Source organism: Staurois parvus, unplaced genomic scaffold (assembly GCF_062004578.1).
Source record: "Staurois parvus isolate SC_StPar_1 unplaced genomic scaffold, SC_StPar_1.0 ptg000669l, whole genome shotgun sequence".
NCBI lineage: Eukaryota > Metazoa > Chordata > Amphibia > Anura > Ranidae > Staurois > Staurois parvus.
Window position 1 is genome coordinate 186,409 of NW_028318465.1, and position 16,868 is coordinate 203,276.

The 16,868-nt window shown below is 40.1% G+C and overlaps 1 protein-coding gene across 1 annotated transcript in view; it reads left to right on the forward strand.

The window, feature by feature from the left end:
* Positions 1 to 16,868, forward strand: part of GTF2H4 (general transcription factor IIH subunit 4) — a 36,117-nt gene that overhangs the window by 17,913 nt on the left and 1,336 nt on the right. Inside the window, exons 8-13 of the mRNA XM_089652029.1 lie at positions 1,731 to 1,799; positions 1,915 to 1,998; positions 3,538 to 3,670; positions 4,954 to 5,084; positions 8,576 to 8,623; positions 13,074 to 13,152. Coding sequence (XP_089508155.1) covers positions 1,731 to 1,799; positions 1,915 to 1,998; positions 3,538 to 3,670; positions 4,954 to 5,084; positions 8,576 to 8,623; positions 13,074 to 13,152 — 544 coding nt within the window. The remainder of the gene's footprint in view (positions 1 to 1,730; positions 1,800 to 1,914; positions 1,999 to 3,537; positions 3,671 to 4,953; positions 5,085 to 8,575; positions 8,624 to 13,073; positions 13,153 to 16,868) is intronic.

The window sequence follows — 16,868 nt, forward strand, 5'->3', positions numbered from 1 at the left end:
CAACTTGTTATGGCACCTTTTATAGGGTAGACAATTGAAAGGTAGGGTGTTATTGGATCACAATCATCATCACTTTTCATATCGTCTTTAAAAATGTGTTGAAAATGTTTTGATGTGAAAACATTTAAAGTGAACCCGAACGTTAAAAGTGAAGTTTTGCTCTTATAGGAAACATAAAAATGTTAATTGTGCTTAAGCAGCACAAAATTTTACTTTTCATTTGCATTCTTGCTGAAAAAAAAAAAAAAAAATTAGCGGTGCACTTCTTGATATGTGATTGTGCCTAGACACTCCTGTTCTATATCCTAATAGCTGTATACCTGCTGTGTGACATAATTTAAAGTTTGTTACCTTACTTGGCATTGGGAAGAAAAGCTATGCCTGTCTACCAAGACATCCAATTCCTCATGGGAGCACAATGCAGAATACGGCAATTTAGTCATTGTTAAAATATTAGCTGCAGGGTGCCTAAAGGAAATCCTGGTAACTAGTCCTGCCCTTGCTTTTTTTCTTACAGCTTCTTCAGTACAGGTACTCTTTAGGTGTTTGTAGCTCTTTATAACAGGTTACATTTTTTAAAATAGTATAAATGCATTCTGTTCATAGACAGATACATACAGTATTGAACTGGCATCCCTTCCCAAGCTTTGCAAATGTGCTAATGCTCACATTTACCTATGTATTTTTATAGCTAGGATAATTGCACTTGCCAATCGAAAAGTGCAATATGACCTCTTACAGATGTCATACTTTTTGCTTCCCTAGCCTTCCTAGGGCCATAGCAAAATAATCTGATGTAGAATGTAAGCCTTGCTGTCAGTGCAACTTAAAACAGTATACAGAAACCATCAATAAGCTATTAGTCTAGGTTTTTTACTAAAGTATTTTGTTTTTGTTTATAGTTTTCATTTGAAACTTCAGAAAAATTAAAAAAAACGTCCCAGCTTCTGACCATAACCTCTATTGCTAATAGAGGCTCTGGAACATTATAGTTAATTGGCAATGGTAGGGCTTAACGTCATAATGGGGTTGGGTATATCTAAACCCCCATCTAAACCCAAAACAAAAATTTTAAATATTGCAGCTTTGGATAAGGTGACTGATTATCCTGTGAATACATTTCCTGTCCCTGGGTGACTACACTCACTTTTCCACTATCTATGGAAGGAACTATGGTTTTTCACCCAGACTGGACTTCAAATATGTCTTTGTTCATCGCTATTACATGGAAACTGTTGGGATTAGCAGAAGAAAGATAAGTTTGTTCCTGCAGGCTAAGGAGATAGCAAAAGTGGAAATCTCACTGCACTAAATTTAATTGTGGAAATGGAAAATAACAAACATACTTGCTTAGATGGCTCGAGCATTGATCTGATGCAGCCACTGTCCCCCGCTGGCTCTTTCCTGAGAATTGCGCAATCAAAGATCACTGATTGCTCAGTTCTCGGGTCCACTGTGAGCAAAGAGCATTGACTGCCAGTCACCACTCTGTACTCTGCCCCTTCAAGACTCACTGGAATGCCGGGCTGTGCAGGGGGCGGGATTGGCTGACTCAGCGGTACTTTACCTCCTTGTTTTTTTCTGAAAAGGTGAACTTACACATTAAGTTGCTTTCCACATTTTAAAGCATATTTTATGTCCTGTGCTATGTAAAAACTGTCCTATTTCTTCCTCTTATTAGGTGTTGCTCTCTGTTCCTGTGTGTAATGCCATTGTTTTGTCATCTGCAGTCACGTGGGATGAATCTTGTAGAGATTCTTTCTTTCATGTTCCAGCTGAGCTTCTCAACACTTGGAAAGGTATTATAAGATGTAACACATTGTGCATGATATATTAGCCAAAATATGAAACAGTCTGTGCTAACATTAATTTATAATGGAATGCCTTTATTAATTTCACAACCTTGTCTTAAAGGATTACTCTGTAGAAGGAATGAGTGACTCCTTACAGACTTTCCTGCAGCATCTGCGGGAATTTGGACTAGTGTTTCAGAGAAAGGTGAGCAGCTCCTTCTGATATTTAAAATAAGAATGTTTTTGCATCTGAAATCAATTTTGGTGATTTATGTTGAGCAAAACGGATGTTTAAATCGTATTATTTAGTATCAGCGTTTGTTAAGAAAGCTTAAAAGTGAAGTACAGCCAAAGCTCATTTGGCTGTACTTCTCCTGTGGATCACAGGAGTGCAGTTTGTTCTGCACTCCTGTGACCGATTTTAAGCCTAAGGTCCGCTGTCAGCTGACGTCATGACAATCCAGGCTGAGGAGAGATCCTGACCATATGGTAGGGATCAGCTCAGGAGCCTGGAGTGGCACATAGCTCAGTCTCTCAGCAAGCCACTGAGATCCAGCTTCTCCCTCCCCCTCCACAGCTCAGCACTCCAGAGAGCCCTGTGGGGGTGGGGGGACAGAGCAGAGAGCTGGAGAATGGCAGTCCTGGCTCTGTGCTCAGAGCGGCAGGGAGAACTGTGCTTGATCGCTCAGTTCTCTTCCTTAGAACAGGTGTGGAAAAGATGCAGCATCAATCCAATGCTGCATCCACCTAGGTAAGTATAATAATAAAAAAATCCCACACTTCTCTTTTAATTTATAGTGGCTTTAAGCCCATTATATCTCATATGTTAACAATACATTCTTTAACTCTCTTATAAACAATTTGTGCTTTTTAAAACTATGTATAACCAATTTATAGTGGGTATAGAAAATAATCACCCCCCTTTTTAAAATAATAAAAAAAATTGCAGCCTGAAATTAAGACACACTGTTTTTCTTTTTATCCAGCTGATACACAGAGATGAAACAAGTCCTGCTACATAAGTTGTACCTGTTTAGAGAAGAGAGCAGAGTGTAATCTGAGACCTCTGTGGAGGTAATTGACTCACCCCTTCCGAAATGCAGATAGCAGAGGAGCCACTCCAGACAGAAATCACACTTGGTGCTTTGGATTGAGGCAATAACACACTAAAGAAGGATGTGCTTTGTTTATTGACATGACATGTCATTCCATGACCGAGGATTACAACCACTTTAAAGCAAAATTCCAACCAAAAATATCAGCATAAAATTGCCCACTAAAGGATAAAATAACAAAACCACCCATTACAGCAAATTTCATCTTCAGTCCAGAGATTTCCCCTGCAGTACATTTTCTGCCACTAAATTTTCTCAATCCTATGTCCAGCATCATTCAATCCACTTCTTCTGAGTCTAGTCTCATCCTGGGTCTGCCCACAGCCTGTGACAAAACAGTGAAAGGAGGAGCAGCAACAGTGACAAGCGCATCTCTGCCCTTTCCTCCTATTAATGTGCTTTCTTGTCAGCACATGAACCGATTGGCTCCATGTACTGATTTTCTTTTCATACTCCAGCACAGCCCTACAGGGACTAAATTAGGTGGAAACAAGCTCAGATTTCAGTTACTTTCACTGCTTGTATTTTAAAATGATATTTAAGGATGTATTAGTGATTACAGAGCTGTATTAATTGTGTCTTTTATATCTACGTCAACTTCATATTTATTAATGTCATGTCATTAATAGAGAAAGTCCCGCCGCTACTACCCAACACGGCTAGCTATTAACCTGGCATCCGGTATATCTGGCACCACTCTGGATAGCCACAAGCAAGGTTTTATTGTGGTAGAGACTAACTATAGAATCTATGCATATACAGGTAAGTGAGCTACTAACATGTTTATACTGTGTATGTACGTTAGGTTAGTATTCCATGTAAACATCTACCTACACAGCTGTAGTAGAGAGGTCTGTCCAAAGTGAGGAAAATTTGCTCTTACCCTCGGTTCAAATCTGTGCGGGTGGTGCCGCTGTGGGATCCACACAAATGCCTGCAGCCGCACAACCCACACAGGGGAATGCAGGACCCACAGGCAGGTGCCATTAATTCTAATGGCACGCTGCCCGCACAGGAAATCGCAACCGTACTGAGAACCTCGGTTCCCGTGCGGGCTGCAGTTTCCAAAGTAGTGCAGTACTGCATGTCCCAGGGCACGGCAGTCCATTCAACTGAATGGGCTCTAGTGTCCGTGCAATTCGCGGCCCGCACGACCGCACAGATGTGAACCAGGGCTAAGATCTGCTCTTTCACTACAAGTGTGCCCATTAGAAGACCTCCCCTCTGCTCATGTTTCAACAACAACTTTCAGTTCCAGGAACAGTGGTCATTAGGAGAAATAGAATATAAACATCCCCAACAAGGGGACAGACAGGAATTTAAAAAAAACTGACAGGGGTTTGTTTGGCATTAGATTTGTTTTAAGTTCAGCATGAATTGGGTGAATTGTGGCCATTAAGGTTCTATATAGTTAAAGCAACACGAAAGTAAGGGTTTTTTTTTTTGTTTTTTTGTTTTTTTTTCAAAAGAAAAGGATTAAGAGGGCCCTGCTCATAAGAGCTTACAATCTAATAGAGTGTAATGTCACCTTAAGCAGTTTGGGAGATTAGTTCAGTTTTTCTCTCAAGAGCTAGGTGAAGGGGAATTGGTGCAGGAATAAGTAGATCACAAGATACACCTGTAATTTAAGATTGTGTTTTAGCATAGATAAAAAAGGGCTAGTTCATACTAGATGCAGTCCAGTTCGGGGTTTTTTTTTATGCATCAAAAATGCATACACAGTGTTTTCCATGTATTCCAATGGCCCTAGTTCACACAAGTGCAGTCATTTCCAAGCAGTTGCCGGTGCAGAAAAAAAGTAGAACATGCTGCATTTTTCCTGCACAGAATCATACTGGAACTGAGCAAACGGAGTGTGGTGTAAGCTGTAAGCAAAAACGTATCCAGAATGCATCCGGAGTGCGTTTTTTGTGGTGTGAGCTGGCTCTAAAGGTTTATAAATATGAACTTCATTGATCAAGCTAGGAGAACAGCCATGACAATATGTAATATGTCACCAGCAGCCAAAAGGTTAAACAATATATAACATTTTGCTGTGTCCGCAGATTCAGAACTGCAGATCGCCCTCATTGCTCTCTTTTCGGAGATGTTATATCGCTTTCCTAACTTGGTAGTAGCACAAGTCACTAGAGAAAGTGTACAACAAGCTATTGGAAATGGTATCACTGCTGAGCAGGTATGAAGAGAAAAACCCAAGTTCTTAAGGTAGACTAAGACAAGTAGTTTAATGTATAATTTTGTTCCCGATGAAATAGTTGCGGCAATTTGTTTAATATTATGGTGTAATTAGATTGTAATATATACTCCTAAAGGCATGTTGTCATGAGTGTGTATGTGTATTATTATTATACAGGATTTATATAGCACCAACAGTTTGCTCACAATACAATATACAGGAGACAATACAATATAACAGGAGACAATACAGCAACAATACAGTTCAATACAAAAAGGTTAGGAGGGCCCTGCTCCTTGGAGCTTACAATGTAAGAGGGAGGGACTAGTGGTACAAAAGGTAGTAACTGTGGGGGATGGACTGGTAGGAGGAGTAGAAGATTCCATTATTAGCTGAGGGCAGGATAGGCTTCCCTGAAGAGATAGGTTTTCAGAGATCGCCTAAAAGTGAGCAGAGTAGGTGATAGTCTGATAAATTGGGGTAGAGAATTCCAGAGGATGGCGGAAGCTCTGGAGAAGTCCTGGAGACGAGCATGGGAGGAGGAGACGAGGGAGCTAGAGAGCAGGAGGTCGTGCGAGGAGCGGAGAGTACGGTTTGGGTGATATTTGGAGACCAGATTGGTGATGTAATTTGGGGCAGAGTTATAAATGGCTTTATGTGTTAATGTTTTGAATTTTATCCGTTGGGCAATGGGAAGCCAGTAAAGGGATTGGCAGAGAGGGGTGGCAGATACGGAATGGTTAGTAAGGTGGATGAGTCTAGCAGCAGCATTCATGATAGACTGAAGAGGGAATAGCCTGCAATGAGGTAGGCCAATGAGGAGGGAGTTACAATAGTCATGTATATGTGTGTGTGTGTGTGTGTGTGTATATATAATATAATTTTTTTCATTTATTTATTGCATATGATAATTTTAGAATAAACACTTGTATCTAACGGGCAAAGAGCCGGTAGCAGGACAATAGCTTTTTATAAGATATTAAACCAGTACTTGTTTGAAAGAGAACTAATTAGCAGGATAACGTTACAGAAGATGGACACAAAATATTTTGTAGAAATAAAAAATATGTACATGGAAACAGGTGAGCTAAAGAATGAACAAAATTCATTATACTTTTAAGATGTGCATGCACATATTGACTGTTGCTAGAGAAGAGTCAAATATGGATCATAAGTCACTGAATGGGGACATCTACTGTAAACTTGCTGTACAAATGAAGTGCCAACCGTTTTAAATTAAACAGGGAAAAGATACCTAGAAGGGGAGTGCGGGGTTGTAGGTTGTGCTTGCCCAAAATTAAAGCATGGGTACTTCCTGTACAAAGCAGCAAGGAGAATGTTAAATTACAATGATTAGTTTAAAAAGACACTGTCACCTTGCCTAGTCAGGGCAAAGGGGGCTTTGAGAAAGGCTCTGACCGACTAATATTCATTTATTTTTCTCCCTTTTTGTTTTTTTTCTTCTATTGCTGCCTGAACCAAACTCACCAGTGTTGGACATATGACAGTGCTCAGGCCTAGTGATTGCCTGCTAAACTCAAGTGCTGTCACATGGGAGTAGGTCATATGCACCTCCATGCTCGAACGTGCTGGGTATTGCTGCTGGCTGCAACTTAGGAATGAGCAACAGGGAAGCACTGGCCAGGTCATTGGGTTGGGGGGCCCCTTTTTAAAGACACTGTCACTTTGCCCTGAATGGGCAATTTTGACAATGTCGTACAAAGTGACCAATCTTTAAAGTTCACCTTCGGGAACATGTTACATGTACCACCCTTTTTTAGGCTGGAACACATAACATGTTCCCACTCCTGCAGCAGCTCAGTGATCCGAGCCTTCTTTGTGACAGCAGTATGGAGAGAGGGTGGAACTTTGAGATGTCAGGATTCTGAGAACTTGGTAGTACCATGGTGGCGTTACTGGTGCTGTGCGTGCTGGAGGGACTGCTGGTGTGCGGGGTCAGAGCTGATACGTTCTGTGTTTGAGTCCATATTGTGAGGAAAGTAATCTGAGAGGAATTCATTGCTTGGAGGGGGATCTTAATTGAGTCGGTGGCGTCAGTGGAGCATGAAAATCTGGCTGAGATACTATATATTTAAGGCTTTGTGACCCGCAAGGGTCGAATGTGGAAGGTGAGGAGGCATTTTGGCTAAATCCAGGGGAGTCACATCAGAGTGTCACAAAGAGCACGTCTGCAGCATGGAGTGAAGTTATAATCACTGTGTATTGAACACTTATTATTTGCACAGTGTTGCATCACAAGTCTTTGGACTGTTTATTTGATTTAGTTCATGTAATTGGATACACTTATCACCTTGCACAGATAAAGTGTTATCATTTGTATTAGAATTTTCACGGTTTTTGACCACTAGTGGGCATAAATAGGAGTGTGAATTTGCACCAGTTATTTATAAATGATTTTGTATAGTTTATAGAATTTAAGAGGGAATTAAGCACTTATTTTGAATTTTTCACAATATTATTGATGTAAGAAAAAGGGTTTGTATACACTATATAAGTTGAGCGCTTCATCACAAAATATATACATTTTATTTGCACATATCCTAAGGTATAGGGAAAAGGTGATAGCAGCTGACTTTAAGTTAAAGGTTCTGTGGAGCGCAGGGGGATTCTTCCTATATTTATTTCAGCCCAGTATGGGGAGAAACTCCCTGTTCCAGCTGTCATTTTTTGAAAAAAGTGTGGCTGTGCAGGGCTCCGCCTACACAGCCATGTGATTCATTCACAGAGTTCTGTGAATGAAACAACTGCAAGTACTGATATCCTTTTCAGGTGTCAACTTGTAGTTCTCAATGAACTGTTGAGCGTTGTGATTGGTCATTGTTTCTTCCTGTCAGTGTGAAACTGCCTGCTCATATGAGTTACAAGCAGACAACTTACACTGACAGTCTGTTGGAGTTCTGCATGGCACCAGCGATCTGCTGCTCCCGGGTGCAATGCTTTACAGGCTTTTTTTTTTTTTACCTGCAAAATAAAAGTGCATTTATTTATTTTTTTTTAAAGGTGAACTTTTCCTTTAAGGAGATCAGAGTTTATAACTTCTGTATTCATATCTGTAGAGAACTTCTTTTTTTTTTTAATTTGCATGGTATGATTTTTTTTTTTAAACTACCACGTTACAGGCAAACCTAGGCTGGGCTGCAATGATACCAACTGCCATATGAATATGTTGAGTAAATTAGTCATAATTGTGAGATGCCATGTTGATAGTTTGAAATGCTTGAAGAAGCCAGGTCCATTTTAAAGGTGGTTCAGGAGTAATAATTTGTGGTCATTATGGATGGCAGAAAAGGTGACCACACTGTATGACTGGGCTGCCATTCTCACCTCTTATGTGTAGGAACAAGAATTAATTTACTTCATCACAATATTTGAGTTTTTTGCACCAGCCAAGGTACAGCAGGAAAATTAGAGTGCTTATTATTAGCATAGTTCAGGATATTGAACATTTATGTTTGTATTCCAATCTATAGATAATCCATTTCCTAAGGACTAGAGCACACTCCGGGATGTTGCAACAGGTGAGGTATTTTTGTTTGCGAAGGTGTTTAAATGTCCTATATTTTTATCAGTTTGTATAGATCTTTCTGGTGCCTGCTGAATTAAAAGATTGAAAAAAAAATATTATTAAATTCATTAACCTGTCTGTCAAATCTAGGTAAACATATTAATTGTCCTCAGTGGAAAGGTTTTATGTATTTAGGATACCTGGTTCTTCAGATATTTGTACCCTGATTAAATGTTGTTTGAGCAGACTGGCAATGTACACACAGTACCTTGAAAAAGTATTCATACCCCTTGAAATTTTCCACACTTTGTCATTTTACAACAAAAAACGTAAATGTATTTTATTGGGATTTTGTGTGATAGACCAACACATAGTGGCACATAATTGTTAAGTGGTAGGAAAACGATAAATGGTTTTAAATTTTTTTTACAAATATCTGAAAAGTGAGGAGTTCATTTGTATTCAGCCCCCTGAGTCAACACTTTTTAGAACCATCTTTCGCTGCAATTACAGCTGCAAGTCTTTTTGGGTATGTCTCTACAAGCTTTGCACATCTAGAGTGAAATTTTTGCCCATTCTTCTTTGCAAAATAGCTCAAGCTCTGTCAGATTGGATGGAGGGCATCTGTTAACAGAAATTGTCAAGTCTTGCCACCAATTCTCATTTGGATTTAGATCTGGACCTTGACTGGGTCATTCTAACACGTTTTTGCTTTGATCTAAACCAGGGGTCTCCAAACTGCAGCCCAAGGGCCGGATGTCGCCCTTTGCTATCCTTTATCCGGCCCTTGGGGAACTATTCCTCCCATTGACACCAACAATGGGGCAGTATTTCTTCCACTAATAACACTTATGGGGTACTATTCCTCACATTAATACCAATGATGGGGCATTACTCTTCTTCCTACTGACCACCATCCCTGAGGCCATGTTTATTCTCACTGATGCTGGGCCTGAAACATTTTCTACCCCCACTGGCCACACTCCGGCCCTCTTAAAGTCCGAAGGACCATAAACTGGAGAACCCTGATCTAAACCATTCCATTGTAGCTCTGGCTATATGCTTAGCATTGTTGCCCTGATGGAATGTGAACCTCTGCCCCAGTCTCCACACTTTTGCAGACTCTAACAGGCTTTCTTCTAAGATTGTTCTGTATTTGGCTCCTTCCATCTTTCCATCAACTTTGACCAGCTTCCCTGTCCCTGCTGAAGAAAAGCATCCTCACAACATGATGTTGCAGCAACCATGTTTCACGGTGGGGATGGTGTGTTCAGGGTGATGTGCAATGTTAGTTTTCCACCACACATCGCATTTTGCTTTTAGGCCAAAAAGTTCAATTTTGGTCTCATCTGACCAGAGCACCTTCTTCCACGTGTTTGCTGTGTCCCCCGCTTCTCGCAAACTGCAAACAGGACTTCTTATGGCTTTCTTTCAACAATGGCTTTCTTCTTGCCACTCTACCATAAAGGCCAGATTTGTGGAGTGCATGGCTAATAGTTGTCCTGTGGACAGATTCTCTCACCTGAGCTTTGGATCTCTGCAGCTCCTCCAGAGTTACCATGGGCCTGTTTGCTGCTTCTCTGATTAATGCTCTCCTTGCCTGGTCTGTCAGTTTAGGTGGACAACCATGTATTGATAGGTTTGCAGTTGTGCCATACTCTTTCCATTTTTGGATGATGGATTGAACAGTGCTCCATGAGATGTTCAAAGCTTGGGATTTTTCTTTTTATAACCTAACCTTGCTTTAAACTTTATGCTTGGCCTGTCTGGTTTGTTCCTTGGCCTTCATGATGCTGTTTGTTCACTAATGTTCTCTGAGGGCTTCACAGAACAGCTGTATTTATACTGAGATTAAATTACACACAGGTGGATTATGTGTAATTTACTAATTAGGTGACTTCTGAAGGCAATTAGTTCCACTAGATTTTAGTTAGGGTTATCAGAGTAAAGGGGGCTAAATACAAATGCACGCCACACTTTTCAGATATTTATTTGTAAAAAATGTCACAAGTATGTGCCACTTTCTGTTGGTCTATCATATAGCATCCCAATAAAATAAATTTATATTTTTGGTTGTAACATGACAAAATGTGGAACATTTCCAAGGGTATGAATACTTTTTCATGGCATTGTATTTTTCTTAATTTTTCTATTGTAGTAGTACTGCAGTAGGTGGATGCTGTTGAAAACCAACAGTATTGTCCTAGGCCCTGTGTGTATAAAAGTGATTACAGTGTTTGGTATAAGCTGGAGATTAGAATGTTTCATAATGTATCTGTGGGTCAGCGTACTTGCTGTGGCTATTATGGGGGCTGCTGTTCTACCTGCTGAATTTTATATTTGTTAAGACGAATACAACAGAAAATGCTGAAACACACAAATGTTGGAAACTCGCAGGTAGACAGAAATGCAAGCAAGAACTACAGCAGATTTCCAAAATACAGTATATAATGTCAGCAGTGGACTCTGTGCTAAAAGTAGGTCAGACCACTGCACTTTTTCACCAATTTGTGACAAAAGGCTGGTCAACTCACACAGCACTGTCAGTGATACGCAACAATGACACACTCAGCCTCACCCTGCATAAATATTTTCCAGCTTGCGGGACCACAGTTGAAGTGCCAACAGATTGAGAGTGACTGTCAATGGGTTTAGTTAACTAAGCAATTAACTCTTTACTGCCACCAACTACTTTTATCGAAAAATAGTAAATGTTCACAAGATTAGCAATAGCAATTATGACTTCAGAATAAATGTCTGTAATACACTGTCACCACAGACAGGCATTTCTAGAGATTTACAATACAGTAGCACTCTTCAAGAGACAGGGATTCTTTAAATTCTGTGTTAGCGCGTTAGAAAAAATTTTAAATTTTCAAAATATTGTTTTAATTATGAAAAGGTAAAAAGGAATCCTTGTATACAATACCTACAAACTTTTGCATGAAGAGTGTTCTGACGATGACCTGGGGGGTGGACAACCTATCTCTTGACTTTGCCTTTTTTCTTTCTTCCTTTTCTTTCTTCCTTCAATCTCTCTTATCCCCCTCTCCCCGCTTTCCTTTTGGAAGCATGGCATTTATCAGAGGCCCAAGCTGCAGTGTTAATTTTTTCCTCCGCTTTAAGGGTAAGCTAAGCTGTCCATGCCCATACCCCTTGTAGAGTGGCTTTATCGCCTCATGGCAACTTTCGCTAATGAATTGATAGTATAGCTGTCAATAATTTTCCTTAGTACCTTATGACCGCCAGTTCGTTCGTTTCAAGGTTGATTATTGTCTCTATTTCTATGTATCCACTGTATACTGCCTGTGGGGCAATACCGTCCCCCTGTTTATCGTTGGATACTTCAAACTGGGCCTTCAGACTGAAGGCATTTATATTTTTCTTTATTTTCTATATTGTATGGAAACATTCAATAAACATTGGAAAAGAAAAGATAAAAAATGTGTGCAAATGGAAAAAATTTACAGAAAAAGGATATTGAAAGGTAACGAAGAGACAACAATGCAACAGCAAAGCAAAAGGGTTGAAAAATAGAAAAAAAAGCCTTGGTTCAGCAGGGTCCAATCAATGGGCAAGGTGGTACAGTGGCTCTCATGGGACTTGACAGGTGTTCCTTATTTTGATGGTAAAATGAGAGCTGTCAAGTGAGTTCACAGCCCCTCGTTTCTGGACCTGGAGGGGGGTGTTAGCAGAAAAGACTTGGCCAATCACCCATCAGGTCTAAGGCGTGGCTGCTGGGATGTCACTTTGTTTATGACCATGTCCCAGACTACAGTTTTCTATAGGCAATAATATCTTTGAATTTATATAGGTTACAGTTTGCTAACGTATACATTATTATCCAGCACTGAATTTCCTGTTGAATGGATATAAATATGAAAGATTGTTGGATATCTGTTTTTCCAAGGAGGGTTGTCAGTACCTAATCGCTTCTTGTACCTCCTAGCATAGGGGTGTTTGGGATCACAATACTGCCAAATAACTGATAGAGGTAAATATGCCCTATGAGCTATGAAATACACTGAAGTTTTTGGTTCTTCAGCATCAGGTAGACAGAAATGTTTATTGGCTAATATTCCCTCCGAGGAAGATGTTTCTTATTAGCAGACAGATAGAGGGTAAACAAATTCGGACATGCTGCAGTGTTCTGGTTATTATTTAAGTGGAGATAACAACAGGTCCTTTGAACTTCCAGACTCTTGTAGAAATGTGACTTACAGGAGGCCCTCCTGAGGTTACGTAAAGTGGATCACTGCTGTTAGATCTCCTATTACAAACTGTCATGGGTGCTTAGGACCTCTGAACATGGTTGCCTGTCTGGGATGCCCAGTCCACATCACCATAGACTGTATTACCTTTCTACTGACCCTTTAATAGATGAAGCTCTGACAATTCTTTGTGACGGTTATGACATGTGTTGGAACTTAAGGTGCAATTTTCATCTCTTTTTTTTTTTCCAGACTCCAGTACTTCCACCAACTATCACTGATCAGATTCGCCTCTGGGAGCTTGAGAGAGATCGCCTTCGTTTTTCTGAAGGTCTGGAAACTCTATTTGTACTCTGTTTCTTGTCAGTGCTCTGTACAGATGCTGTTTATCTAAAAATATTATGAAAAAGTATATGTGCTTATACAGTGGTAAGATAATGAACTGAATGTGGGAAGTATTCGACTCTCTAGCCATATGTGCCAACTATTTCTAACTTCGGCCAAAGTTTTTCTATACATATAATTATTACATACCTCTTTCTCATAGCACCAACAAACAATGATGGTTTTCAAAATAAGTATGAGGAAGTATAGGCATACATGGTGTGTGATGGATGATTTAATTGTGCTTGTGGCAAGCCATATATTAAAAAAAAAAAAAAAAGTATAGTTAATGATAATGACCAGGCCAGCTCGAGGGAGCTCGGTGGCATTTTCGTGTATATTAGTTTAATTTAAAACCCCAATTCCAAAAAAGTTTGCACACTGTGTAAAATCTACATAAAAACAGAATGCAAAGATTTAAAAGTCTCATAAATCCATTCTTTATTCAAAAGATATAAAATGTTTAAACTAAAAAAAATTGCAATTAAAAAATAAAAAAAAAGTAATTTTCAAATTGATGGCATCAACACATCTCAGAAAAGTTGGGACAGCACAACAAAAAGCTAGTAAATGAAGTGGTACTAACAGGGAAGAGCTGGAAGAACATATTGCAACTAATTGTGTTACTGACATGTTGCCAATTACATGACTGTGTATAAAAAGAGCATCTTAGAGAATCAGAGTGTCTCAGTAAAGATGACCAGAGGTTCCCCAATCTGTAAAAACTGCGTTTAAAAATTGTTGAACAATTTCAAAATAATGTTCCTCAATGGAAAATTGCAAAGACTTTAATAATATAATCAGCTACAGTACATAATATCAAATGTTTCAGAGAATCTGGAGAAATCTCTGTGCACAAGGGACAAGGCCAAAATGCAATATTGAATGCCCATGATCTTTGGGCTCTCAGAAAACACTGCATTAAAAGCAGGCATGATTCTGTGATGGACATCACTGCATGGGCTGCCTGTGAACATAGTTCACCGTACCATTCAAAAATGAAAGGTAAAGCTCTATCTCGCAAAGAAGAAGCCATATCTGAACATGATCCAGAAATACCACTGTCTTCTCTGGGCCAAAGCTAATTTTAAAATGGTCTGTTGCAAAGTAGAAAACTGTTCTGTGATCGGACAAATCAAAATTTAAAATTTTTTTTTGCAACTATGGGCGTGGTGTCCTCTGAACCAAAAAGGAGATGGACCTTCCAGTTTATCAGCACTCAGATCAACAGCCTGCATCTCTGATGGTATAGGGGAGCATTAGTGTGTATGGAATGGGCAGCTTGCACATCTTGAAAGGTACCATCAATGCTGAAAGATATATCCAGGTTTTAGAGCTGCATATGCTCCCATCCAGACAATGTCTTTTTTTTAGGGAGGGCCTTGCATATTACAGCAGGACAATGGCAAACCGCATACTGTATCTATGACAACAGCATGGCTAGTAGAAGAGTTTGGGAGCTTAACTGGCCTACCTGTAGTCCAGACCTTTCACTGACAAACTATTTAGTGCATCTTCAAAGGAGAAATATGACAAAGACCCAGGACTGTTCAGCAGTTAGAATCCTATGTCAGACAAGAATAGGACAACATTCCTTTCCCAAAACTGCAGAAGCTGGTCTCCTCTGTTCCCAGACGTTTACAGAGTGTTGTTAAAAGAGGGGATTCTACACTGTAGTAAACATGGCCCTATCAACTTTTTTGAGACATGTTGCTGCCATCAATTTCAAAATTACATTTTATTTTTCTTACAATGGTGTATTTTCTCAGTTTAAACATTTGATATGTTTTTCTATTGTGAATAAATAATGGGTTTATTGGATTTGCAAATCATTGAAAGACAACCATCATGAATGAAATAAAGAGGTTTCATCTTTGTAAACCACTTGGGCTGTTGAGTTACTTTTAGCTGTTGAATCCTTATACTATACACAACCTGAATTTCATTGCTGCTTGATTTGTAGTTCTTTAAGTGTCACATATCAGTTAAAATCTTGCTTTAATCATTGTTCATTCTCCTTTTAGAGCTACCAAGAGTATCCCATCATTTTATAAGACATTTGTACAGTGAGAATGAAATGTTGGTGGGGAGCTTTAGGAAATTAATATTTCTAATATCATTTGCATCTAGTGAACAGAGAAATATTTAGGTACACTGCTCAAGAGAATTAAGGGAACACTTTGAAAACACATCAGATCTCAATGGGGAAAAATATTCATGCTGGATATCTATACTTATATGAACTGGGTAATGTGTTAGAAACGTATGGATGCCCCTTTTTTTGATGGAAATGAAAATTATCAACCTATCGAGGACTGAATTCAAAGACACCCCGAAAAGCAAAGTGAAAAAATTATGCGGCAGGCTAGTCCATTTTGCTGACATTTTATTGCAGCAACTCAAAATGGTACTTAGTAGTTTGTATGGCCCCTGCATGCTTGTATGCATGCCTGACAATGTCGGGGACATGCTCCTAATGAGAGGATGGATGGTGTCCTCCGGTATTTCCTCCCAGATCTGGAGCAGGGCATCACTGAGATCCTGGACAGTTTGAGGTGCAACCTGGCACCATCGGATTGACCGAAAAATTATATACCAGAGGTGTTCAATTGGATTTAGGTCAGGCGAATGTGGGGGCCATTCATTGATATCAATTCCTTCATCCTTCAGGAACTGCCTGCATACTCTCGCAACATGAGGCCGGGCATTGTCATGCACCAGGAGGAACCTAGGACCCACTGCACCAGCGTACGGTCTGACAATGGGTCCAATGATTTCATCCCGATACCTAATGGCTGTTAGGGTGCCATTGTCTAGCCTGTAGAGGTCTGTTTGTCCCTCCATGGATATGCCTCCCCAGATCACTGACTCACCACCAAAACGGTAGTGCTGAATGATGTTACAGGCAGCATAACGTTCTCCATGGCTTCTCCAGACCCTTTATTGTCTGTCACATGTGCTCAGGGTGAGCCTGCTCTCATTTGTGAAAAAGCACAGGGCGTCAGTGACGGACATGCAAATTCTGGTGTTCAATGGCAAATGCCAATCAAGCTCTATGGTACCGGGTAGTGAGCACAGGTCCCACTAGAGGACGTCGGGCCCTCAGGCCACCCTCATGAAGTCTGTTTCTGATTGTTTGGTCAGAGACATTCACATCAGTGGCCTGCTGGAGGTCATTTTGTAGGGCTCTGGCAGTGCTCATCCTGTTCCTCCTTGAACAAAGGATACCGGTCCTGCTGATGGGTTAAGGACCTTCTACGGCCCTCTCCAGCTATCCTAGAGTAACTACCTGTCTCTCCTCCATGCTCTTGAGACTGTGCTGGGAGACACAGCAAATCTTCTTGCAATGGCACGTGTTGTTGTGCCATCGTGGAGGAGTTGGACTGCCTGTGCAACCTCTGTAGGGTCCAGGTCTATTCTCATGCTACCAGTAGTGACACTGACCCTAGCCAAATGCAAAACTAGTGAAAAACAGTCAGAAAAGATGAGTAGGGAAAAAAATGTCAGTGATTAGGAAGGAAGAGGCGGTGCCCTCTAAGTGCAGTATTAAAACTCTTTAATTTATTAAAAATAGAGTAATACAGGCCACCCACAAAGGATAAGGAGAATAGCGCTTGTGATCTAGAGAATCATCCACTTAGTGAATGAGTAGGAACCTCTAGG